Raw genomic sequence first — 20,827 nt, 5'->3', positions numbered from 1 at the left:
TTTCTGTAACACATATCAAGGCCACTGCCCTTTTCTTTATTACTATATTCACTTTAGTAGTTCTTGATTAACAAGTCTTATAGAGATCATCATAAAATGCTTCTATTATCATCTAACATTCATTAACGTTAGGCTGGGCTAACAAAAACAAGATGCATTTCAATACTGACAAGTGCAGGGTGCTGCACTTGGGCAGTAGTAACCAGCAACACACTTATAAGATGGGAAACTCCCTTCTTAATTGCCTCTAAACATTTTGTGTCTCGCTTATGTGCCCGCTAGAGATCACTAAGGTTAAAGGGACAAGGATTAAATTAACAAAATAATGGGCATTAACACAAATTGAACTTGCATGACAAATGTTGAGCCAGTGACCTGCCCCTGTGGTGCCCTGTTATACCAGGTTTCTAAAAGCAAGAGCATTTTCTGTTTCTCTTTAAAACTCTTCATCTCACCACGTTCAGTAGTTATTATACTATTAGTAAACACCTCTCACTTAATATAGCACTTTATAAAAGAGAGATCTCCTCCCCCCCCCCCCACACACACACATTTTGGTCTCTGTATGCAGCTCCAGTGACACAGAGGGGCTCCAAAAGGTGCTCAAAAGTGTTCAAGAAAGAATGCTGCCTCCAGGTTCAGAAATATTATTGGGCTAAGTCAAACCCTTAGCTCTTCTCACAAGGGTTTGCAAAGATAGCAAGTCAGGGTGGAGTTTAAGTCCCAAGCACCGTTGAGCAGCAGCAGCACCCTGAGCTCTCCCCTCACTTTGCTTGCTGAGGGAATGGGGGAGCTCTCTGTTCCTGGTCCCTGTGCTGCTCAGCTCCCAGGTCCTGCCAGGAGATGAGCAGTGCTGGGATGGGGAAGCTCTCTGTCCTTGCATTGCTGGCCCAGGGACAGTGCTTCCTTGTCCCCTCAGCCCTGCTGCAGCCTGTGCAGCGCATGCCCTAGTCAGCTTTCACTCCCCACCCATGCTTGTGGGGAGCTGAGCAGCACCAGGACCGGGGACAAGGAGCTCCCCTCAGCAGGCAAAGTGAGAGGAGAGCTTAGGGTGCTTCTGCCATTCAAGCATAGGGCATCACCCCAAGCGAGTGCTACTGAGTTGGGCTGCGATCCCAAGCTCCATGAAGCCGGGACCTGTCCCCAACTCTGAGACAGCTCCTCCCTGCTCCCTGGAGCCCAGGCCTGACCCCCAAACAACATTAACATACTACACAATTTCAAATGTGTATAGCTAATGTATTAAGTAAACTTACTGGTAATGTTCAATTAGTCTCAGAGGTGCCTTGTCCTGTCATGTGGACTTACAGAGCTTTCCGTGAGTAGTGCAGAATGTTCCTTTTTATATATTTATATAATTATTTGGGGTCAAGAGAGTATTTAAAAATGTTTCTGTCCATTGGATCTGCAGTGACTAACTAGCATACCATAGTTAAGTGTACCCCATTTTTAAAAATCACTTAGCGTCAAGAAGTCTGCTTCATTCAGTGTATTAGGTCTAATTGGCTGGCATTATGTAATATGACCTCTGCAGCTCCCCACACAAATACCATTATAATCCCAGTCTGAAGTTACTTCATTTCTACAAGGCTGTTTTGATTTTTTTTTTCCTCTGGTGGAACTATTTTTAAGTATTTATCATTCTTTTCAGTCATTTTGCTTTCCTTTGCTTTTTGTGTGTGCATGTGTGCTTGTTTGTGTGGACGCATGTACAAATGTGTATACCAGGTTTAAGCATGTGCTTAAGTGCTTTGCTGTGCTGGGGCCACAGTAAGGAGCAGTATAATAGAAGGGGCCCTTTTTAGATGTGTAAATGTAGGAAACATGCAAGAAGCACAGTTTCTGTGGGGATATCTTTTATCAGATCACCTGTATATTTGGGAAAGGTGGTAGACAAGATCTGATGGGCACTTTGTGCTCAAAACTTGTCTAACATCTCTCCCAAGTATAAAATTTGTGCAATAAAAGATATCACCAAAAACCTGGCTTCTTCCCTTTTTTTGGCGGTATCTTCATTTATGAAACATTTAGCATTAGGTTTGGAGCTGGGTAGTTCCTGTCTGCCCCCGACACTTAATATCTCAAGCAGCTGGTATATTGCTTCCCTGACTACTACTAATAATTAACTTTCCTATGGTATTTTATCTCTTCAAAGCACTATGCAAACATTAACTAATTAAAGCTCATGACACCCTTGTGATATTGGGAAGGTGAGCATTATCATTCCCATTTTTACTACCAGAAATTAAGAAACAAAGATGTTAAGGCCCAAAATGTTGAAAATTGGATGTCTGGGTCCATACAGACACCAAGATAACTGGCTTCTCCATAGCTACTCTATACCACACCACCAGCCCTAAAAGTGGTATAAAATGGAGGTTCACTTCAGTGTATAGAGGGATCATCCAGTGACATGAAGTGTCTTTTGGCTCTGCCATTGGTATATGGGGCATTAGAAATCCCTCATTGTTTCAAAATTCCCTGAGAAACAATGGGGAATAACATCATTTGACACTCCTCATCCCCTGTTTTGTTTCCCTAGTCCTACACCCAGCAGCAGGGAGTCCTAGAGCCATCCACTTCCTGACACGCTTGGCCACACTGAGAAGTTCATCCCTAAAAGCCAGAGGCCGCTGCACAGTTGGTAACTGCACCACGCTCAAGAGCCACATTGTAGACAGCTAAGTCTGAAACATTTGGTATAAGTGACTTTCTCACGGCTACCCAGTACATCCATAGCAGAGCGATTGGTTACCCTGCTTCTTAATGCTGTGCAAAGATAAATCAGGTGTTCCTGCCTTCTCAGTTCTGTGCTTTATTCATTAAATCATACAGCCTCCTGCCTTTAGCTTTCACCATTCATTACACAGGTAAGTGTGGAGCAGAGAACTGATTGAATACATTTAAGGTAGGAAAAAGCACTCTGTCTTCTCTCACAAAACTGCGGGTCCTTATTACTAGGTGAATCTGAGGAGGCTTTGTTGATCTCACACTAGCACTCAGTGGGTGCATCTACACATGCAATTACAGCACACGAATAAACTGTTGAGTTTATTTGCTTTGGAGTTTATTGCTCCTGGGCACACGGTTTGAATGTGTATATTTTAATAATAAGCTCTGCAGTTTATTCATGCACAGCACACTGAGCTGGTTTGAGCCAGCCCTGGCTGGCATGGGGCTCAGTGGGGGTCAGCCTGCCAGCCCGGGGCTGCTCTCTGCAGCTCAACATGCTGCGGAGGGGCTGGCTGGGGCACAATGGTGTTTTAGCACTGGCTAGCTGGCAGGCAGTCCCCGCACTGAAGCTCCCTTGTGCCCCAGCCAGCCCCTCTAGCATACATGCACTGCTGCAGAGTTTTTTACTCTGCAGCAGGATAATACCTGTATTTACAACTAATGTATTTACAAGTACTATCCTGCTGTGGAGTAAATTAGATCACTCCAACCTAATAGGGGCACATGTGTAGACACTGACACATTTACTGCACAGCTAATTAGTCAATTGAGCAGTAAACAACTTGTGTCAAGATGCCCAGCCAGACCTTTACTGTTTATATTAAGAGTATTAAAAGGGCCCAGTCAGAGAACGGGACCCTGTTGAACTAGGTGCTGCACAAACACAGAACAAACAAATACTTATAGCTCCATTCTAAGTGAATTAGCTCAGGTCAAACTGGGGAGAAAAGTTTGAGTTCAATCTTTTTAAAGAAAAATTGAAATCTGAATTTTGTCCTTGTTTGCAGTTGAAGGGAGTCTAAAGAGAGTTCTCTTTTCTCAGTTTCTTTCAAACAGAAAGCTCTTCAGGTCTGAAACAGAACTCCATGTTCGGCTAGCATCTAGCACATTTTGGATGCTGTTGCAAAAAAATTAATCACAAAAAATAACTCCAGCTGGGCATAAAATAACAGGCATGAAGTTAAACAAAGCAACTGTTTTCCTTTCACTGCCAGACAGTGCTCTTATACTAGCTGCCTTTTATTTTACCTTTGAATATCCCATGCTAACCCTCTTACCTGTTACAAGTGGTGGGATGTGTATTGCAGGTGTATCTTTTCTCCTGGGTTTTTTCTGTTCTAAATCAGTGACCTGAGAGAGTGAAGTCCCTTTTTCCTTCTGTAGTTTCTCTGAGATCTCATACCTTTGAAGCAAATTGTCTGAAAAGTCTGAGAGGATGGCTGTAGGGAATAATAATAATAGTAGTAGTAGTTTCTTAAGCCTTGTCAGCCTTGCATGCATTGACAAAATTTGCACCTGTGTGACTTTATCCTGGAATATGCTGACATAAACTTCTCTAATGATAAGCCCTGCTCTGTGAGAGCACAGTGCAATATGCTATTGCTGGTTAGGAACTGTATGAATTTCCTTAATATAATAGTACCTTACAAAGCACGATTGACAGAACAGTTAGTAATACAGCCAAGCCAGCTGCACCACTGGTTTGAGCTCAAAAGCAAAACTGTGATCCATAGATCTATTTTATGAGAGCTACGCAATCTCATGAAGCACACAACATGTGAGGCAGAACAAGTGTGACCTCCCAGAAGTGATGCCAGACGTTCTACCTGGTGTGATCCTATCTTACTCATGGGATGGACACAAGAGGTCTAAAGTCTAAACTGCTAAGCAAGTTTGTTCTGGATCCCTTTCTTCTAAGGAGACAGTATTTTTCAGAGGCTGGACACATTTGCAAACAGCCTTGAGGCTTATCTTTAGCCTGATGGATATATCTGCTGGATTCCATTTATTAATATTACCATTTTGTTTTCTCCACTGTGATCTGCCAGAAATACACAGAGGAATATGCCAGCAGTTGCTGGCTAAATACATCACTTAGGGGTGTATGGGAAATGGGACTGACTGTATTACATTCCAAAAATGCAGCCTTTTCCTAAGAGAACTGTCCTCATTAGTAAAGGAAACTAGGTTCCTCGGTGGATGTGGCACAACCCATACATGCGGGGGACTCTGGGACAGCTGTGAAGTGTTACTTGCAGTTCCCTGCTGATTCTTTCTTTCTCCGTTCCAGGTATGGCAAGGGAAATTAAGTCAGCACAGCCCTCAAAATCCACAGACACAAGGAGTTCTTTTACTTAGGCACTTTTTGACTTCCCTGGAACCCGCTGGCTAGACTGAGCTCTGCCAGGATTAACATAGCCAGCTGAGTTTGGGCAGGCTGATGCTATGGAGAAAAAAAAAGCCACCTCACTCCTCTTACCCTGGGAGCTAGCTAGTTTCTCAGAGCTTTTGCACAGGGAGCAGTCATGGCACTGAGAGTGACTACAAATGGCACAGATATACATGATAGCTTAATTTGATTGGTTTTCAGTTTGAACCGGTGCAGTTTCCAACTCATGGAAATCAGTGCACACACTACCAATTTATTTCAAGGAGGTGATGAAAATATAAGGCTTAGGGTCAGGGGTTTTAAAAGTATCACCACTGAGCTAACCCTGATCCCAGTGAAGCCAGTGGTAAAACTTCCAGAGATTTCAGTTGAAGCAGAGTTAAGCCAGTGGTGACCGGCTTTGAAAAATTGTACCTTCCCTGTTTGCCCAGGCTTCCACGTGCGCCCACAGAGGGGAAGGAAGATCTAGGGCAGCAGTGTGCTTTCTAGTCAAGTCCAGATAAACCAAAGTGGGCCAGGTGGTCAGATTTCAATAAAATTAAGGGCGCATCTACACACTGCCTTACAGCGGTGTTATTACTGGGCTGTGCTTTAGTACTTCCTTTTGGAGGTACTAAAGCACAGTGCAGTAACTGCCCATGCTGTGCCGTACACGTGGCCATGGCGCACAGTTATTTTTAGCAGCCACTTCGCTGTAGTGGTGCACTATAATGGGGGGGGGGGGTGCGCCACTACAGCAAAGGAGCTGCTTGTCATGTGTAGACACCCGTGGATGCTACGTCACTGTAGTGCATCACTACGGCAAAGTAGCATCGCGTGTAGACGTGCCCTAAGCTTCATTTAGTTTGGAAACTGAAAGTGGTATCTATCACCTGGGATAGGTGGTGGGGTGTGTAATGCAGGTGTGTCTTTCCTCCTTGGCTTTTTCTGCTCCAAATCATTGTTCTGGGAAGCCTGGATGACTTTACCCTTTCTTGGTTTCTTGTTCAGGTCACAACTCTTAATAAGCTGTTCTGAAAGATCATCTGCATGAAAACAAAAGATACAGAGCTGATGAAAAATGATGAACAGCAAAGATTATGCAGATAAGGGTCATTGAGAGACAGTTTATATACCCAAATAACTGGCCGTATTTTTGCACACCCACTTTCTGTTGACTGTGATGAGAATACTTTGGATTTGAACCTACTGAAAGCCACACTTGACTCAAAAGTTGCAGAGAACGTCAGGGTACTTTTTATAATTCTTCACCATTCTGGATGCTTATGCAAGCTGACAGATCAAACCTTTTGAGGCTGACTCGCCTCTAATAATATCTTACAAATCAGGGCTTCTGTTTTAAACTTGACTGATGGGATTCATCAGTTTACATTTTCATTTGGGCTGGATTTCTGATCTGACTTATACTATTTTCCACTCTTATAAGTCTGTTGTCTACAGACAAGAAGGATGATCTCATAAGTAAGGTACTGGAAGATCTGAATATGGCTGCAAGGTCTGCCACAAACTGCTGTGTGTTCTTGGGTCAGTTGGGTCAGTTGGGTCAGTTGCTTAATTGCTATGTGCCTCAGTTTCCCACCTGTTGGGATAATGAGGATAATCCCATTAACCAGCTTTCTCCATGCCTAATTTAAACACTAAGTTCTGCAGAGGAGAGAGCAGGTTTTTTAGATGTGTTAATACAGCACCTATCAAAATAGGTCCCTGACCTTGGCTGTGAATTATAAGTTCTGGAATCAGAATCAGAACTAATGTGTGTGTGCATGTGTGCGTGTGCATGTGTGTGTATACAGGCAGTCCTTGACTTACAACGTTTCGCACTTACAGTGTTTATAAATTGACACCCTGTTTCAACTTTATGACGTAAGTTTCAACTTTACAACACATGATCCGATACAATGCCACGCCAGCGAACAAGTTCACTGCATAACTCATCTCCCTGGAGAACATCTGTCCAAACTTCCTTGGACACTTTCTTTAAGAAAGCAGACAAGACTCCAGAAAAACCTGCAGCCAAGACTCATGAGAAGACTCCAGCCAAGAACCCTTAACAAAGTCCAGCAGTCACCTCAAAGAAGTCCTTCCAAATCAATATGATTGCTATTTATAATATAAATACATTAATGTAGCTATATTACTCATCTATAATTGATCAAGTATAACATTCTGGGGTATTTTTAGTGAAAATAGGGTATTGGGCCTTGGTTCAGGAACAATCCCCCATTTATAACATTGTGTCTTGTGAGAGAATTTGTTCCGAGCTACAACCTTTCGACTTAAGATGCAGTTGTCAAGACCCAATTGTGTCGTAAGTGCCCGGACACACACACACACACACACACACACACACACACACACACACACACACAGAGAGAGGCAGTCCTTGGACTTAGGACACAATTGGTTCTTGGTTCAGCATATATATATATATGCACTGAGTAAAACAGGCTTGTAAAATGCAACATGCCTGAGGTAACTGTCAAATAAATTAATATTTGTGTTTCAAATGATACTTTATATAATATTTGATAAATACGGATGTTATTGCCATAAAGGTAACAGTAACCTGGCTTAGTAAATCTTCCTGGCAATTTTGCAAGACTGGTAAAAACATAACATTTGAAGCAGAGATGAGGAATATGAAAGGATCTTTTATCAAAGTCATAAAGCCTCATTTTTAGAAGTGTGCCTGAGCAAAGATGCCTCTGGGATGCTCAAGGCAACAGTATGTAAAAAAGCCAGCTCTAGAAAGGTAGCACATTAGTAAATGGAGGTAAAACAGCACTTAAAATTCTTTCCCAATAGAGACCAAAAGGAGATTTTGAAATCTTTTACTGAACTTGCATGCAATAGTAATCTTTTACTGAACTTGCTATGGTAAAGAATACATATAACTTGGGGAAAGCTCAAATATACTATAACTTATTATTGTTTAAACTATAAAATATCTACATGTTTTCTATCCGAGAGAAAAATAAGTGAGTCTTTCTCCTTTAAATTAAGGAGAAATGCAGCACCAGCCAATATGCAGATGCAGGAAAAAAACCTCTTTGCCTGTCCATATGGCATCAGATGTGACACCAGAAGGCATAATCTATCGGGTTTCAAGAGGGCTCAGTTGTACTGCTTGGGGGGAAAGAAGGCAATGACAGTGTTTAGTGATGTAAAGGAGAAACCTCTCTAATTACAGTCAATGACGTCATCTAATAACACTTACCGAAATGATTACAGTGCGAGTCTCGCTTGTCCAGTCTGTCTTCTGGGATATCAAGTGGCTGCACATATTCTGTTGACGTCATTGAAAAGGTTTTCCCTTGTAGCTACAGCAGCAAAAAGAAGCATGGCATAAATTAGATTTATTTATATTTATCATTATGTATATTAATGTGTTGTTTCCAGATTTCACAAAGTTCCTGTTTTCAGACTTATTTTGCCCTGCAGCCGGTCCCTGCCTGACTGCTTTCAAAATATTTGTGAAGTGAATAATTTCCCTATCTTTGGTGACTGCTGCACTGAAAGACCCTAAAGCAAGATCTCAAAGACAAGATAGGAGCAAACCAGTTGGAGGGTTGGTAATCACTGGTTTTGAAGGAAACTTTTTAAAGGACATTGTCACCTGGAAATCCAGTAAATACATTAAATGCCCAGAGTGCACCTGTCACTGTTGTTTTTACTGCTATGAAGTATTTATGTGGAAGCCCAGCAAACATCAGAGCACTCACAGGGAATGCCCTATAAACATGTGAAATGTATGGGGTTTCCTTCTATTTTTATAAATGATTTTGCCACTCGTGTTGACTTGAGAAACTCAAGCAATCAGAGGAAATTGACCATAGAGAGATGACACTGAAACTGATCATATACAAAATTAACTCAAAAACTAAACTCACTGAAATTTTTTTAAAATCTTTTTCATTTTTGTCATCTTTAGTAGTGTTTGTTGCAGTAAAAAAAAATCAGAAAAAAATGAGCTTTTAAAATCAAAAGTGTTTCATGAAATTTTGATGGGACAGAAATAGAAACAGGAAATTCTACATAGTGGTCTATGTGACTCATTCAAATTTCATGCTTCTTCAAGGCCTCCTGTGATATATCTGAAGAGATCATTCAAAAGGTTGTATTGCTGCTAGTGATTTGTGACTGCAATTGAAACTTCAGCTTTTTGAGGTTTGCCTCTTGCTAAGCTCAGTTGTAGAAAGCTGTAAAAATTCTCACAGGCTGCTTCATGGTATCTCAGATTAAGAAGTTACTTTAAAAGAGACGAATGATAAAGATTTTCAAAGAAGCTTAATAAGTTGAAGCTGTGGGATGTCAAACAAGATAGCTCAGGTACTGGGAGCAGCCCAGCTGTAGCAAAGCAAATTAAAAATAACAGCGAGGATCTCAACTGTCAGGCCTCTTAAGTGTCCTGGGTGTTTTGGAAAAAAATACTCAGATTTTCAGTCTGCATTTGAGTTTTATCCATGATGGTTTAAATCTCTACAGGTGTAAATTTTAAGCTATAATCAAGTTCTAAACTACAGGGTATTATTTAGATTAAGGGTATGTTTATATCACTTCTGTGGGGTCCTTGTGAGGGTCACTGAAAAGCAAATCCTGGCTACCTCCTGGCAGATCCTCTTTCTGGTCATGCCAAACCCAGAAATGAGCAGTGAAGCTGCCCTGAGGGTACCCTCCACCTCAGCTCCACCAGTGTCCTCCATCTCTACCTCTTATGTGATCAAGAGAGACAGGGCAACTTCAGAACAGCTTTGCCCCCATATTTTGGAGGATGGAATTAGGGATGTGTGAAGCGGGCCCTATTCAATTTGGATTCAGCCCAAATTGGGGACAGTGATTTGATTTGTTGACTTGGATCACTGTCCCTGATTTGATTTGGCCAAATCTGAATCTGAAGATTTGATGCTGATTTGGAGAATCAATGATTTGAACATAGGCACAGCTTTAAACGTTTTTTCTACATACCTTGAGGTACCAGTACGGCTCGTGATCACTGCAATGTTGGAGTGAATGGAGCACCCCACGGGGGGGGCCTCCACGTGTTCGGCAGCAAACCCAGAAGTGGACTAGAGGTACTTGCAGGTCTGCCAGGGAGCATGCTGGCGTGCCCCCTGGCACAGCAGTCAGCCGCAGGGGGACCCCGTGTGCCCTCCCCCGACCTAGGAGGCACCAGTCACTGAGCTGGGAGGAGGGCCCAGCATGATCCCCGGGGGACCCGCAAGCAAACCAGAAGCACTTCTGGTCTTCTGCCAAGCATGCTGGGGAGCCCCCTGCGCTTCTGTGGGACACTCCATGCGCCCCAGCATCACAGCACTCATGAGCACCTGCTACCTAGAAGTATGTAAAAAAACATTTAAAGCTGTCTCTATGTCCGAATCTCCGAATCTTTCTGAATCTCTCCAAATTGATTCAGAGGGTTCTGATTCAATTCGGAGAGATTAAAGGGTCTCCTGATTCAATTTGCATTCAGAGATTTGGCCATCAATTGGGCCGAATCGAATCAGGGACTGAAGCTTCGCACAGCCCTAGTTTGCATGTGCAAATTCAGACAGATGGAGCAGGGTTTGTGTTTCAGCCATGTTCTCTACAGTCCTGTGAAAATAGCATAGACATTTGCTATGATATCTATGGGTACCCATAGCCATTACGTTTAGATCTACACCCTGACCAGGCTGTTTTTAGTCCCCCAACTCCCTAATCTTGGATGGACAGTTCCTCTGCCCCCCCTCCCTGCCCTGTGGATCTGCCAGCCTCCTGCACCACAATCCTGGCAACAACCCCTGAACCTGTCAACCCCCTCCCCATGGACCCACTAGCCTCCCCAGTTGTCCCCTCACCCCATGTTACTTACTTTAGTTTCCCTTTCCATCATGCTGCTCCTGGTCTATCCTCACGTCTTAAAGTGAGCCACATGAGCATAGACAAAGTGCAACAAATGAGTTTATGTACCCTAAGTGGGCTTGGGTCCCCAAGTATGATCCTATTTTACCCTGTGCAAGCACCTGAAAAAAAGATTATCACGTCTACTTTTGTAACATGCTACCATCTTAGCCTGAAGACTAAGTGACAAAAAGCAGCAAGCAGGAACATGGCCCACCCACCTTTTGCATTAACTTTTTTAGGGACTTGAATAGGGTGGAATATGATTCACCTTAGGCACCTAATAGGTTCCAGCCTTCTGTGTTTATTACAAGATACATTTGTAATGTCTCATGATTTCTTCTTAATGGCTTAGGCCCAGATCTTCAAAGCTATTTAATCACCTTTCCAAGTGTGGGCCCAAGTGTGGGTTTGCAGGATTATAAATTCCCTCAGATCTTAAAATAAATCGCAGCTGAGGGATTTCATCACTTTGCCATATGCAGGCACACCTAGAACCTCAAAGGTATGAAAGTGCCTGACTGCCATGGGCTTCAATGCACCGAAGTTTTGGGTTTTAACTTTGTAATTTTCAAAGTTAAATTAACTATCATTTGAAATGGTTCTGAACCATAACCCTGTACAAGTTGTTTGCTTTGCTTGGCAGATGCATACCAGAATAAGTAAAGACATACCTACAAGTTTAAAGGAAATAAATTTCTGTCTTTTCACAAACATAGATAGCATGCATATCACTGGTTTCAGTGGGCTACTTTTTTCTGTTAGGAATCTTTTCTCCCCACATCAGTGAAATAAAGTAGACCTCATTTCTTGTGAACAAAGAAATAGAATTGGGAAGCAGAAAAGGCATGATATCAGGCTAATGGGAGAGATGAGGAAAAAAGAACCACATGACAGCAGAGGAGGGGAAAAAGATGACTGATAAAAGACAAAGGATTAAGAAGATGCAGTTAGAGTAAGATACAGAAAAGACAGGTGAGAAAATGAGGAGCTAAGATTGTGCATTTACTGTATTCTTCTGGAGAACATTCCCTAGTTTTCCTTATGGAGTGATTGGCGAGTCACCATTGCATAGCATCACTTCTGCTGATGGATTAAGAGATAAATGAAACTTTTAAAATGGAAAAGTACTGAATGATGAACGGTGAGCAGTGAATATTTTCAAACAGGCCCAAATACTCTGCCTTGTTTGTGACTATGAATAAATGTATGAAAACTTCGAGAAACGAAGGCCTACCCATGTAAATAATGCATAAAAAGGAGAGTGGCCATGATTACATTTTGGGCTACAACTTTAGTAGGGGCAATTTGTTCTTCGCTGAGTCAGTAAAGCAACATTGATACAACTAGAAAGGATATGGGCCACAATTTCTCCAAGCATTTACTTAACTTTAAGCGTGTGAGTAGTTTTCATTCTTTCAATACTTATATGTATGCAATTGAAAGCACAGAGGCAGAAAGGGATCTTGGAGTCATTATTGATTCCAAGATGAACATGAGCCGCCAATGCCAGACCGCAGCCAGCAAGGCCAGCCATACCTTGTCATGCATCCAAAGGTGCATCTCAAGCCAGTCCAGAGAGGTGATACTCCCCCTCTATGCGACTTTGGTCAGGCCGCAGTTGGAGTACTGCATCCAGTACTGGACGCCGCACTTCAAAAGGGATGTGGCCAGCCTGGAGAGGGTTCAGAGGAGGGCCACCCACTTGGTGAGAGGGCAGCAGGACAGGCCCTATGAGGAGAGACTGAAGGACCTGAACCTGTTCAGCCTCAGCAAAAGGAGGCTGAGCAGGGACCTGGTGGCTGCCTACAAACTCATCAGGGGAGATCAAGAGCAAATAGGCAGAGCCCTTTTCTCCCCAGCACCACCTGGTACAACAAGGAACATTGGTAATAAGCTGATGGAGAATAGGTTTAGGTTATAGATCAGAAGGCAATATTTTACTGTTAGGGTGGCCAAAATCTGGAACCAACTTCCCAGGGAAGTGGTCCTCGCCCCTACCTTGGGCAAATTCAAGAGGAGGTTGGATGATCACCTGTCTGGGGTCTTGTGAACCCAGCATTCATTCCTGCCTGTGGCAGGGGGTCAGGCTAGATGATCTGTTCAGGTCCCTCCTGACCCTAGCTACTATGAAACTATGAATTGCACAAATGCTTAAATGTCATGCTGTGGCCCCAGCTTTCCACTGTAAACACTGTCCTGTTTACTCAATAGACACGTGTCTACAAACGTCACCTACCTTTAACGAAAAGAACAAAGTTCAGCCTATCTTCAGCTAAGTAATACCCTTGATCAAAAAAAAATCTCTGAATACCTGCAAGCATGATATGACTGCCTTATTTATTGAATGTGTAAATAAACAAGTGACATTTGTGGCCTCAAAAAAAAAAAAAAAAAAAAACAACCAGTAAAAGTTGTATCTAAAACACAACTCTGTTTTCTTGGGATACTAGATGACATTGCTGGGAAATCTTGAAAAGCCATTTTGTAATTTGAATGAGAAGCTGTTCTTTCTTCTTATGTGCCATTTGTTTTTTGAGAGAGTACCTTAGCAGTTAACTAAATATTATTATAGTGGGAGAAGCAAGAACTCTTGTAGGTAACTTGGCGTCAGTGTTTCCATTCCAGCTCTCTGTCAAAGTTACTTATAACTTGCCAGCACTTTCTACTTTCCAGATTAATGCTTCTAGGTTTGTAGTAGTTCTTTACTGAAGGTGAACTTGTTAGGAAAGTTTTGAGTGAAAACATTCAATGCCATTTTGGATTATGTGCAGACTGAAAAATTAGACTTTATTTTGAACAGCTTTGGTACCAAAACAGCTGGAGATAAAGCATTTTTGTTTCATATGGCAATAGCATTCACTGAAAGGAATTGCCTTTAAGAATTCAGATAACTGATACTTATTTGAGTTATAACCTAAAAAAAAAATCCAATTTTGCATATACATTACACAGAAACATCAAAGTAAGCATATGTGCAAAGCTAAAAAGTAATTGTGTAGTGTAAGCTGAGAGTTTCCAAACAAAAAAAGTTTAAAATTAAGGCCCTAAGACTCCTTCTTTCCTGACTGCTTTTTGTGTTATTGAGTGCTCAGCATCTTTAAGATTTTTTAAATAATGGAGTTTAGGTCTCTGATTTTTGCCCTGCAATAAATATGGAGCTGATGATTCATGTATCCTAGGACAACCCATTACAACTATAAACGTCACAAAGGAAGCAAAGCTTACAAGATATTTTGTAGTGGTTATAAAGCTGTCAGGGTCAGTCACTGATTTCTTGTTCTTTGTATGTGACCTGGATTTTCTGAGAAGTGCTTTGTTACATCACAAGAACACCTCAGTGGGATTCATTGTTCAGAAGGGAAAGTTATGCAGAATTTGTCTGGACATACTGCATAAATTTTAGCAATGCTTTGACAAATCAGTTACCACCATCCAGATAATGAATTTTTGAATAACACTTACAAATTCTGAATGGGAAAAAAATTTGGTGACTACTACAAATCATTAAGAGCTTCCTTCAAATTAGCATTATATGCATTCCTTTGCTCAAATATGATCATAGTTTTCAGCTGGAGTTCATGGACTTCAAGCTGTAGCCTGCTAAACATCAGTCTCTGTATCAGGAAATTACTCTTTTTTTTTTTACAGGTTGGACTAAGATTTCTTTGCCCAGTGCCATGAGCACTGATGTAAGAACCCCAAATTCATCCTTTGAGCATCTCTAATGGTCACTGAAGTTGTAAATCAAGCAGTCACTGAATGGATACAGATTTTCTATCAGAATTAGGATTCTACAGTCATTTAGATTGATGCCTTTGAGCTGGATTGCTAGTTTTTGCAACCCTCCCTTAGAGACATGCAGTTGAAAGAATTATCTGGATTCTCTCTCTTTGGGCTGAAAAAAGTCAGGGAGTGATGGTCCTCAAAGGGGCCTTCCATATCTGGCTTGCAAGTTCCAGTTTTGAAGGGAGTTTTTGGTTTGTAAATAATGTATAGCATAAAACTTAAATAGAAAGGGAAGAGGGAGAAGTGGTAAGGTAGAATGAAAAGCCAGTTACTCTGAATAGAGCAAGTCACCCGGCCCCTGTTAGGAGGGGATCAGCTCACTTTCTGAGTCATTGTAAACCCAAAGGAGAGGTTTGCAGAAGTTGGGGATGCTGCTGAGAAACATCAAGAATGTTTTATCCTCTATCATTAAGTTTGCTATTATAGCTCTGTGGACAACATCCGAAAATCCTGCAATAATGTTGTGTTCAGAGTTCATCTACATGTTACTTTTACTGATGAAATTAACATTTTGAGTGAAGTAGTCACTTGAAGGAAGTCTAGTCGAGTTGTCAATTAAATATAAATGTGTTTTACACAGAGACTGTCAAATAAAGTTGTTTCTTATATAGATTTGAGATAAGCCAGGCTTTAGTTTTACATATCCAGGTGGACCCTTAGGGTCAGATTCAACTGCTGTTCTCAGGGATATTTGTCCGGAATGATAGAAATCTCAGGGGACCACATATAATTTGCATCTTTTGGGTATAGGCAGACAAGGTTCCTTGGGTGAATCTGATATCTTTTATTAGACCAACCCAAATAGTTGGGAAATAATTATTAAGCAAGCTTTCGCCTTCAAAAACCCTTCATCAGGCTAAGGAAGTTTCAGCAGTTGGTGTGTGCTCTTCCTGGATGGAATGAAAAGTATACATCTTTTGGGTATACATTTTCATAAGAAAAATCACCCTTAGCAGTATTTGAGAGTGAAACAAATAAATAGGACTCTAGATTTAGATTCTCATATGAGGATGGCAGTGGATTCAGAACCCCTGAATGACACCTGAGGTTTGGGCATTTTGGTTCTGATATTAGCACATCTTGACTTTTGTAAATGTTGCTGTATAAAGATAGCAAAAAATGTACATCCAATAAATAATTGAGACAAATACATTGCAACAGAAGTTAATTTACAAAACAAAAATACCTAGGTCAGTTAAAGCCTTTCAAAGAAAGCTCTGAAAAATTGCACATGCCCTATTTCCTTGCACAGTTCCCTGAAAAGTCATGCAAACTGCAAGTTTGTACACAGAGCCAGTCGTGCAAGGGGCCAGTGTGTGTGCTGAATATTGCTACTTCATGCTCAAGTAGCACAGATCCATCTTTGAGGGTCAAGCCCTTAAGTTATACATGCTTAAAGCTGACCAAGACTTTTTATTTATCATAGCCACAAGAAGATTTAAAAAGTCTTAGAAGTAATAACACCCAGGATCCACAAAGGCATGTACCTTCCAATTAAGTTAGTGGGAACTAGGCACCTTTAGGGTGCCTAGCTGGGCCTGAGGGTCCAGTTGGCAATGACACACCAACAGGTCCATTCTTATTTATATGACATTAGAATTTAATCCATAGCTGTACTGCCCATTAGTTTTTAACAGAAGCTAATTGTACATTTAGAAGACAACAGACCCTACCACATCTGGAGAGTGATTTAGTATGCATTGCCATGCACACTGTGCTGTGCAAGCTTTACTTTAAGGCATGCATCTTAATGCTTCAATAAAATGTGGCCCTCTACGTAAGCATTTGGACATTTATTCACCTGAGAGATGCTCTGTTCCCATAAGCAGTGTAGTTACTAAGAAGCATTAGAGAGACACTCCAGTGTTTTACACGTGAGTAATCACTGGAGACCTTTGAAACCTTGTCTTGGATAGTGCATAAACAACAGCTTTTTGATAATATTCTTTTGTTATATGGTGATGTGTAATGCAAATTTAATATGAATATTTATTCTGCTAACTGATAATATATTACCATAGAAACAATTTTGACAGAAGTACGCTTTCTCTGGACTCAGTACACTTAATTAATATATATAATTTGCTAATAATTAATCTGAACTTTTGCCCAGTGTTTTTAAGGGAAAAGGCTATTCTGTAATTACCCAATATATTTTTCTTCGGGTTTTAATTATATTAGGGGGAAGGAGGGGGGATGCTTATGGAGAAGCTTTGTTAAACAAGGTTAGTTCCCTGTTTGTTTTTTTTCCCTTTTTAAACAAGAAAAGCAAAGGAAGATGGAAGAGATGAAAACCTCACCTTTTTATGTGTAGTCACTTTGGGACGAATCCTGCTTTCACTGAAGCCGCTGAAAAAAATCCTCACAGACATTCATTTCAATAGGAACTATTTGTGTGAGCAAGGGCTACCAGCCAGGGATTTATTTCAAGAATCAAATTTGAATTTTGAGAAGGCAGGTTTTTGTGTGTCTGTGAACTGGCAATTCCTTTCTCTCTACTGTTGATGCACTACAAAGCTGTAAATGGGAACTATGAATATTTTATAGCCTGCTGCCCTGTGTACCAACAAGCCAAAGGTTAGACTGAAACCCTACTATCTAGCCAGAATAAAGGGCAGCACTTAGTTTGACTGCCCCCAGGGGCAGGACATGAATCAGACCAGGACTCCTGAGAGTCACAGCCTGGTCCTTTCTTCTTGCTTCAACTTTGTCTAACATCTCTTTCAACCATGCAGTTGGTCTAATAAAAGATATTACAAAGAACCCCTTGCTTCTCACACATTTCCCAGACCATCACAGCTACAACAACACTCTAACCCTATTAGAAGGAGACAGTAAACTGCTCCAGATTTGCTTTTAGTGTTTCCCCCTCTCTGTTGGCCCTGGTTTGCTGGCCATCACAGAAACTAGCAAGGTGGACAGACTCTCAATCCCTGCTTGTCCCCTGCCTTCTGCCCACCTTCTTGGGAAGGAATGCATCTGTCTGTTGGCCTGTGGTCTCCCCCATCTAAAATGATAGGTAGAGCAATGTAGGGTACAGAGCCATAGGCCCATTTCTTTTGTACCTTGTATAATCATTTACACCTCTGCCAAAATGCTACCATCACAGTGTTTTATGACCACTGTGGACTCATTTGGCAGCAGTGGCAACGCATAGGGGGTCAACAGGGGTGCATGTACACCCCCTGAGAGCACTGATGCACCCTTTGATGGCCACGCTCACCGCTTAGGCAATGGGCAGGGGGGCAGGTGGGAGCGCTGGTGCCCCCCTCCTGCGCTCCCTGGCTGGGGAGCAGAGCCACCAGGTGAAGCGGCCACGCTCCCAGGTGGTGCACAAGTGCCAGCCGGGGAACTGGGCCACCAGCAGAAGCAACCACAGCCACTTCCGGAAGTCCTGTGGCCACTTTTTGGTGAGTAAGATTGGTCGCAGGGGGACCCCCCATCCCAGTCGCTGACTGGTCACTGGAGGGACATGTGTCCCCCATGACTCAAAAGGCACCAGTCGCCCATGCTTGGCAGAGCTGAGAATGACTATTCCAAGAGCAAGGCAATGCAAATCTTGCCCCAGATGATCGATTACCCTCTAATCAAAAGCCATATCTGTGAAAGAGCAGATCTCTTTCTTATATACCTTGACTATCTACTATCTGCAAAAATTAAATCCATTGTTGGTTTCTTGAATTACGATACGTGTGCAAAATGTTTTCTAGTGTGGGGAATCACACCATGCACCAGAAGATAGGATATTTTTTATAATGAATTCTCAGAATGAAATTCTTCACTGGGACTTTGATCAATGTGGTTTAAAAGCCACCTTCTAAGAGTAACTTCCTCTGAGTCAAGCCCTGATAATACAGTCTAAAGTTTCTCCTGCAGTTCTTTATTTTAGCACAGGGCTGTTATTTCCAAACAACTCCATCAAAGTAGTCTGTTTTTTTTATTTTTTTTTTATCAAGCAGCCTTGAGATATATCAGCTGTATGAAACACAATATGTGTTTAAATTCTTGCCCTTATATTCATTGTTCACCCAAAACTCCAATTAACAGCTCCCTGTGTTCCACTTACCCACATGTCTATTTTGCACCCTCCAATAAAGTACAACGTCTTTTACAGATCTGATCCACAGTCCATTGAAGCCCATGAGAAGACTGTCACTGACTGCAAAGCTTAGCTGCTGTTAATATAGAGGGCCTGATCCAAAGTTCATGGTTCCATGAATCAAATGTGGAATAAATTTGTCTTAGATTTTGACAACAAAGTTGTACTTCAGGAGGATTAGAAATGTAAAAACTTGCCGCATTAAGTTCCCTACTATATGTAAGGGAAAACATATCCTGTGCATATCATTTCTTTTTTAGCTGGATAAAGTTCTAATCATATTTCTTGTTCTGTCAATGTGCACAACTTGTTCATGAAATAATCTTGCAGTTAAAAGTAATTGAAACATTTGTCTCTAAAGCAATGCCCTCTGCTCCACCCTTCCAATTTGCAGCACAGACTAGCTCCAACTTTTACCATATGGCATCATATCTTTCCTCTGCTCAAAAATCCATCCTGCAGAGTAACTAGATTCTGAACTTTACTGCTAGCCCAGCATAGGTATAGATAACACAGATTACTTAAGTGCAGGTAAAAAAATATCAAAGGATTGTACCTATCTTGATCCTGACAAGTGAAGTTAAGAAGGGGGTTCCGCAAGGAAAAGCAAAAGGTATGGCCAAACTACTTACCACCAGCTGAAAGGATCTGGGATGGGTGTGATATGAAGTCAGGGCTCGCTGGAGCAGGAACTTTCTCCTCTGCTGTTGCTGCTCTGTGCTTCTGCACGCCTTATCTAGGGAGCAGCAGTGGCCGTTGCTATGGTAATGCTTTGTTTCAAGAGTTCGGAGGGAGGAGGTAGGAAAGGAAAGGAGTAACCTTTAGCCTGTGCAGTGAGCAGATTGATGTGATGATGTGATGCTTTTTTGGAGTTATGAGAAGAAAGGAAAACAATATTACAGAAAAATCACCAAAAGCAACGCTTTAAAGTTAAAAATTGCTCTCACGCTGGATGATAAAGGAAAAGAGCCAAGCATATTAATGTATATTAAATGCGGGAGGGGGGGGGTCTTAAAATCTAGCAAAGGGAGACAGTCAGAGAGAGAGCAGTGATATCAAGTCTCACTAAGGCAGGAGAATGGAGAGGGAGAGAGCTAGGCTGCTGCTGGATAAAATACAGAGCAGGGCAGAGGATGCAAAAATGGGAAAAGGCAGGACAGTGGTCCAAGAGCAGCCCCATAAACACTGAAAGTGATGTGCAGGCTCCAGGAGAGAGGTTCATCTGATGACTGTGGTGTTTGTGTAAGCATCTAGCCTCAACTTCTTGCGCAAGCTTGGCACACAGGCGGCTTTTACAGGGCCAGGCAGGGAGTCTTCTGTGGCAGCTGTCTGCTTGCCAAAACTGACCAGTTTCTGCTATTTTATACCAATGCATTCAACAGAGCTGTTATTTGAATGAGGAAAAACATACAAACATGCCTAACATCTGAAAATCAAGAAGAAACACTCAGCTCAATTGGCAGGATTATGAATTGGACCCTTTTTAGTGCTCATTCCCATTTTAAAAAGTCCTTATCTAGGCCCTCTAGCTAAAACATTCTACAAAATGGTGACTGCTCACAGATTTGGTTTGTGGGGAAGTGGGTTGTCACTCCTACCTTGCTATTTGGATGCTGTCACTATCAAGGTGCAACATATGGCTTAAATATGTCATGTCTTTCATACGATAATAATATTCAGTTCCAAAGGACCAAAGATGTTAGGTGTTATCTTAATATCATGTGAGATGCTGAGCACTCTTCAATTCTCTGAGGCTAGGTACAGGCAGTCAAAAATCCCAAGGCTGAATCGATTTAGTCTTTGCAGGTTAGTCTAAGCTGTACCAATTAAATTGAAACAGAAGTGAACAGACATTTACCTTTGATTTAGGAACTGCAGCCACATACCTGCAGTGGCTCAAACCAGAAGCCGGGAGGTGCTAGAGCATAGCTCTCTGG

At 41.8% G+C, this 20,827-nt stretch overlaps 1 protein-coding gene across 2 annotated transcripts in view; it reads right to left on the bottom strand.

The window, feature by feature from the left end:
- PPP1R17 (protein phosphatase 1 regulatory subunit 17) overlaps window positions 1-19,820 on the bottom strand; it is a 28,344-nt gene extending 8,524 nt beyond the window's left edge. The window contains exons 1-5 of one of the 2 annotated variants that reach the window (XM_025200587.1): window positions 19,523-19,820; window positions 17,092-17,140; window positions 8,340-8,442; window positions 5,995-6,147; window positions 4,011-4,172 (exon numbers count right to left, since the gene is read on the bottom strand). In XM_025200587.1, coding sequence (XP_025056372.1) covers window positions 4,011-4,172; window positions 5,995-6,147; window positions 8,340-8,421 — 397 coding nt within the window. In that variant the 5' untranslated portion in view covers window positions 8,422-8,442; window positions 17,092-17,140; window positions 19,523-19,820. The remainder of the gene's footprint in view (window positions 1-4,010; window positions 4,173-5,994; window positions 6,148-8,339; window positions 8,443-17,091; window positions 17,141-19,522) is intronic. The other variant, XM_006020838.3, reaches the window with a different exon arrangement.
- Window positions 19,821-20,827: the final 1,007 nt, after the last annotated feature.

The sequence above is a fragment of the Alligator sinensis genome, unplaced genomic scaffold, assembly GCF_000455745.1.
Source record: "Alligator sinensis unplaced genomic scaffold, ASM45574v1 scaffold86_1, whole genome shotgun sequence".
Taxonomy (NCBI): Eukaryota; Metazoa; Chordata; order Crocodylia; family Alligatoridae; genus Alligator; species Alligator sinensis.
This window is presented reverse-complemented; position numbering and strand designations above follow the sequence as displayed.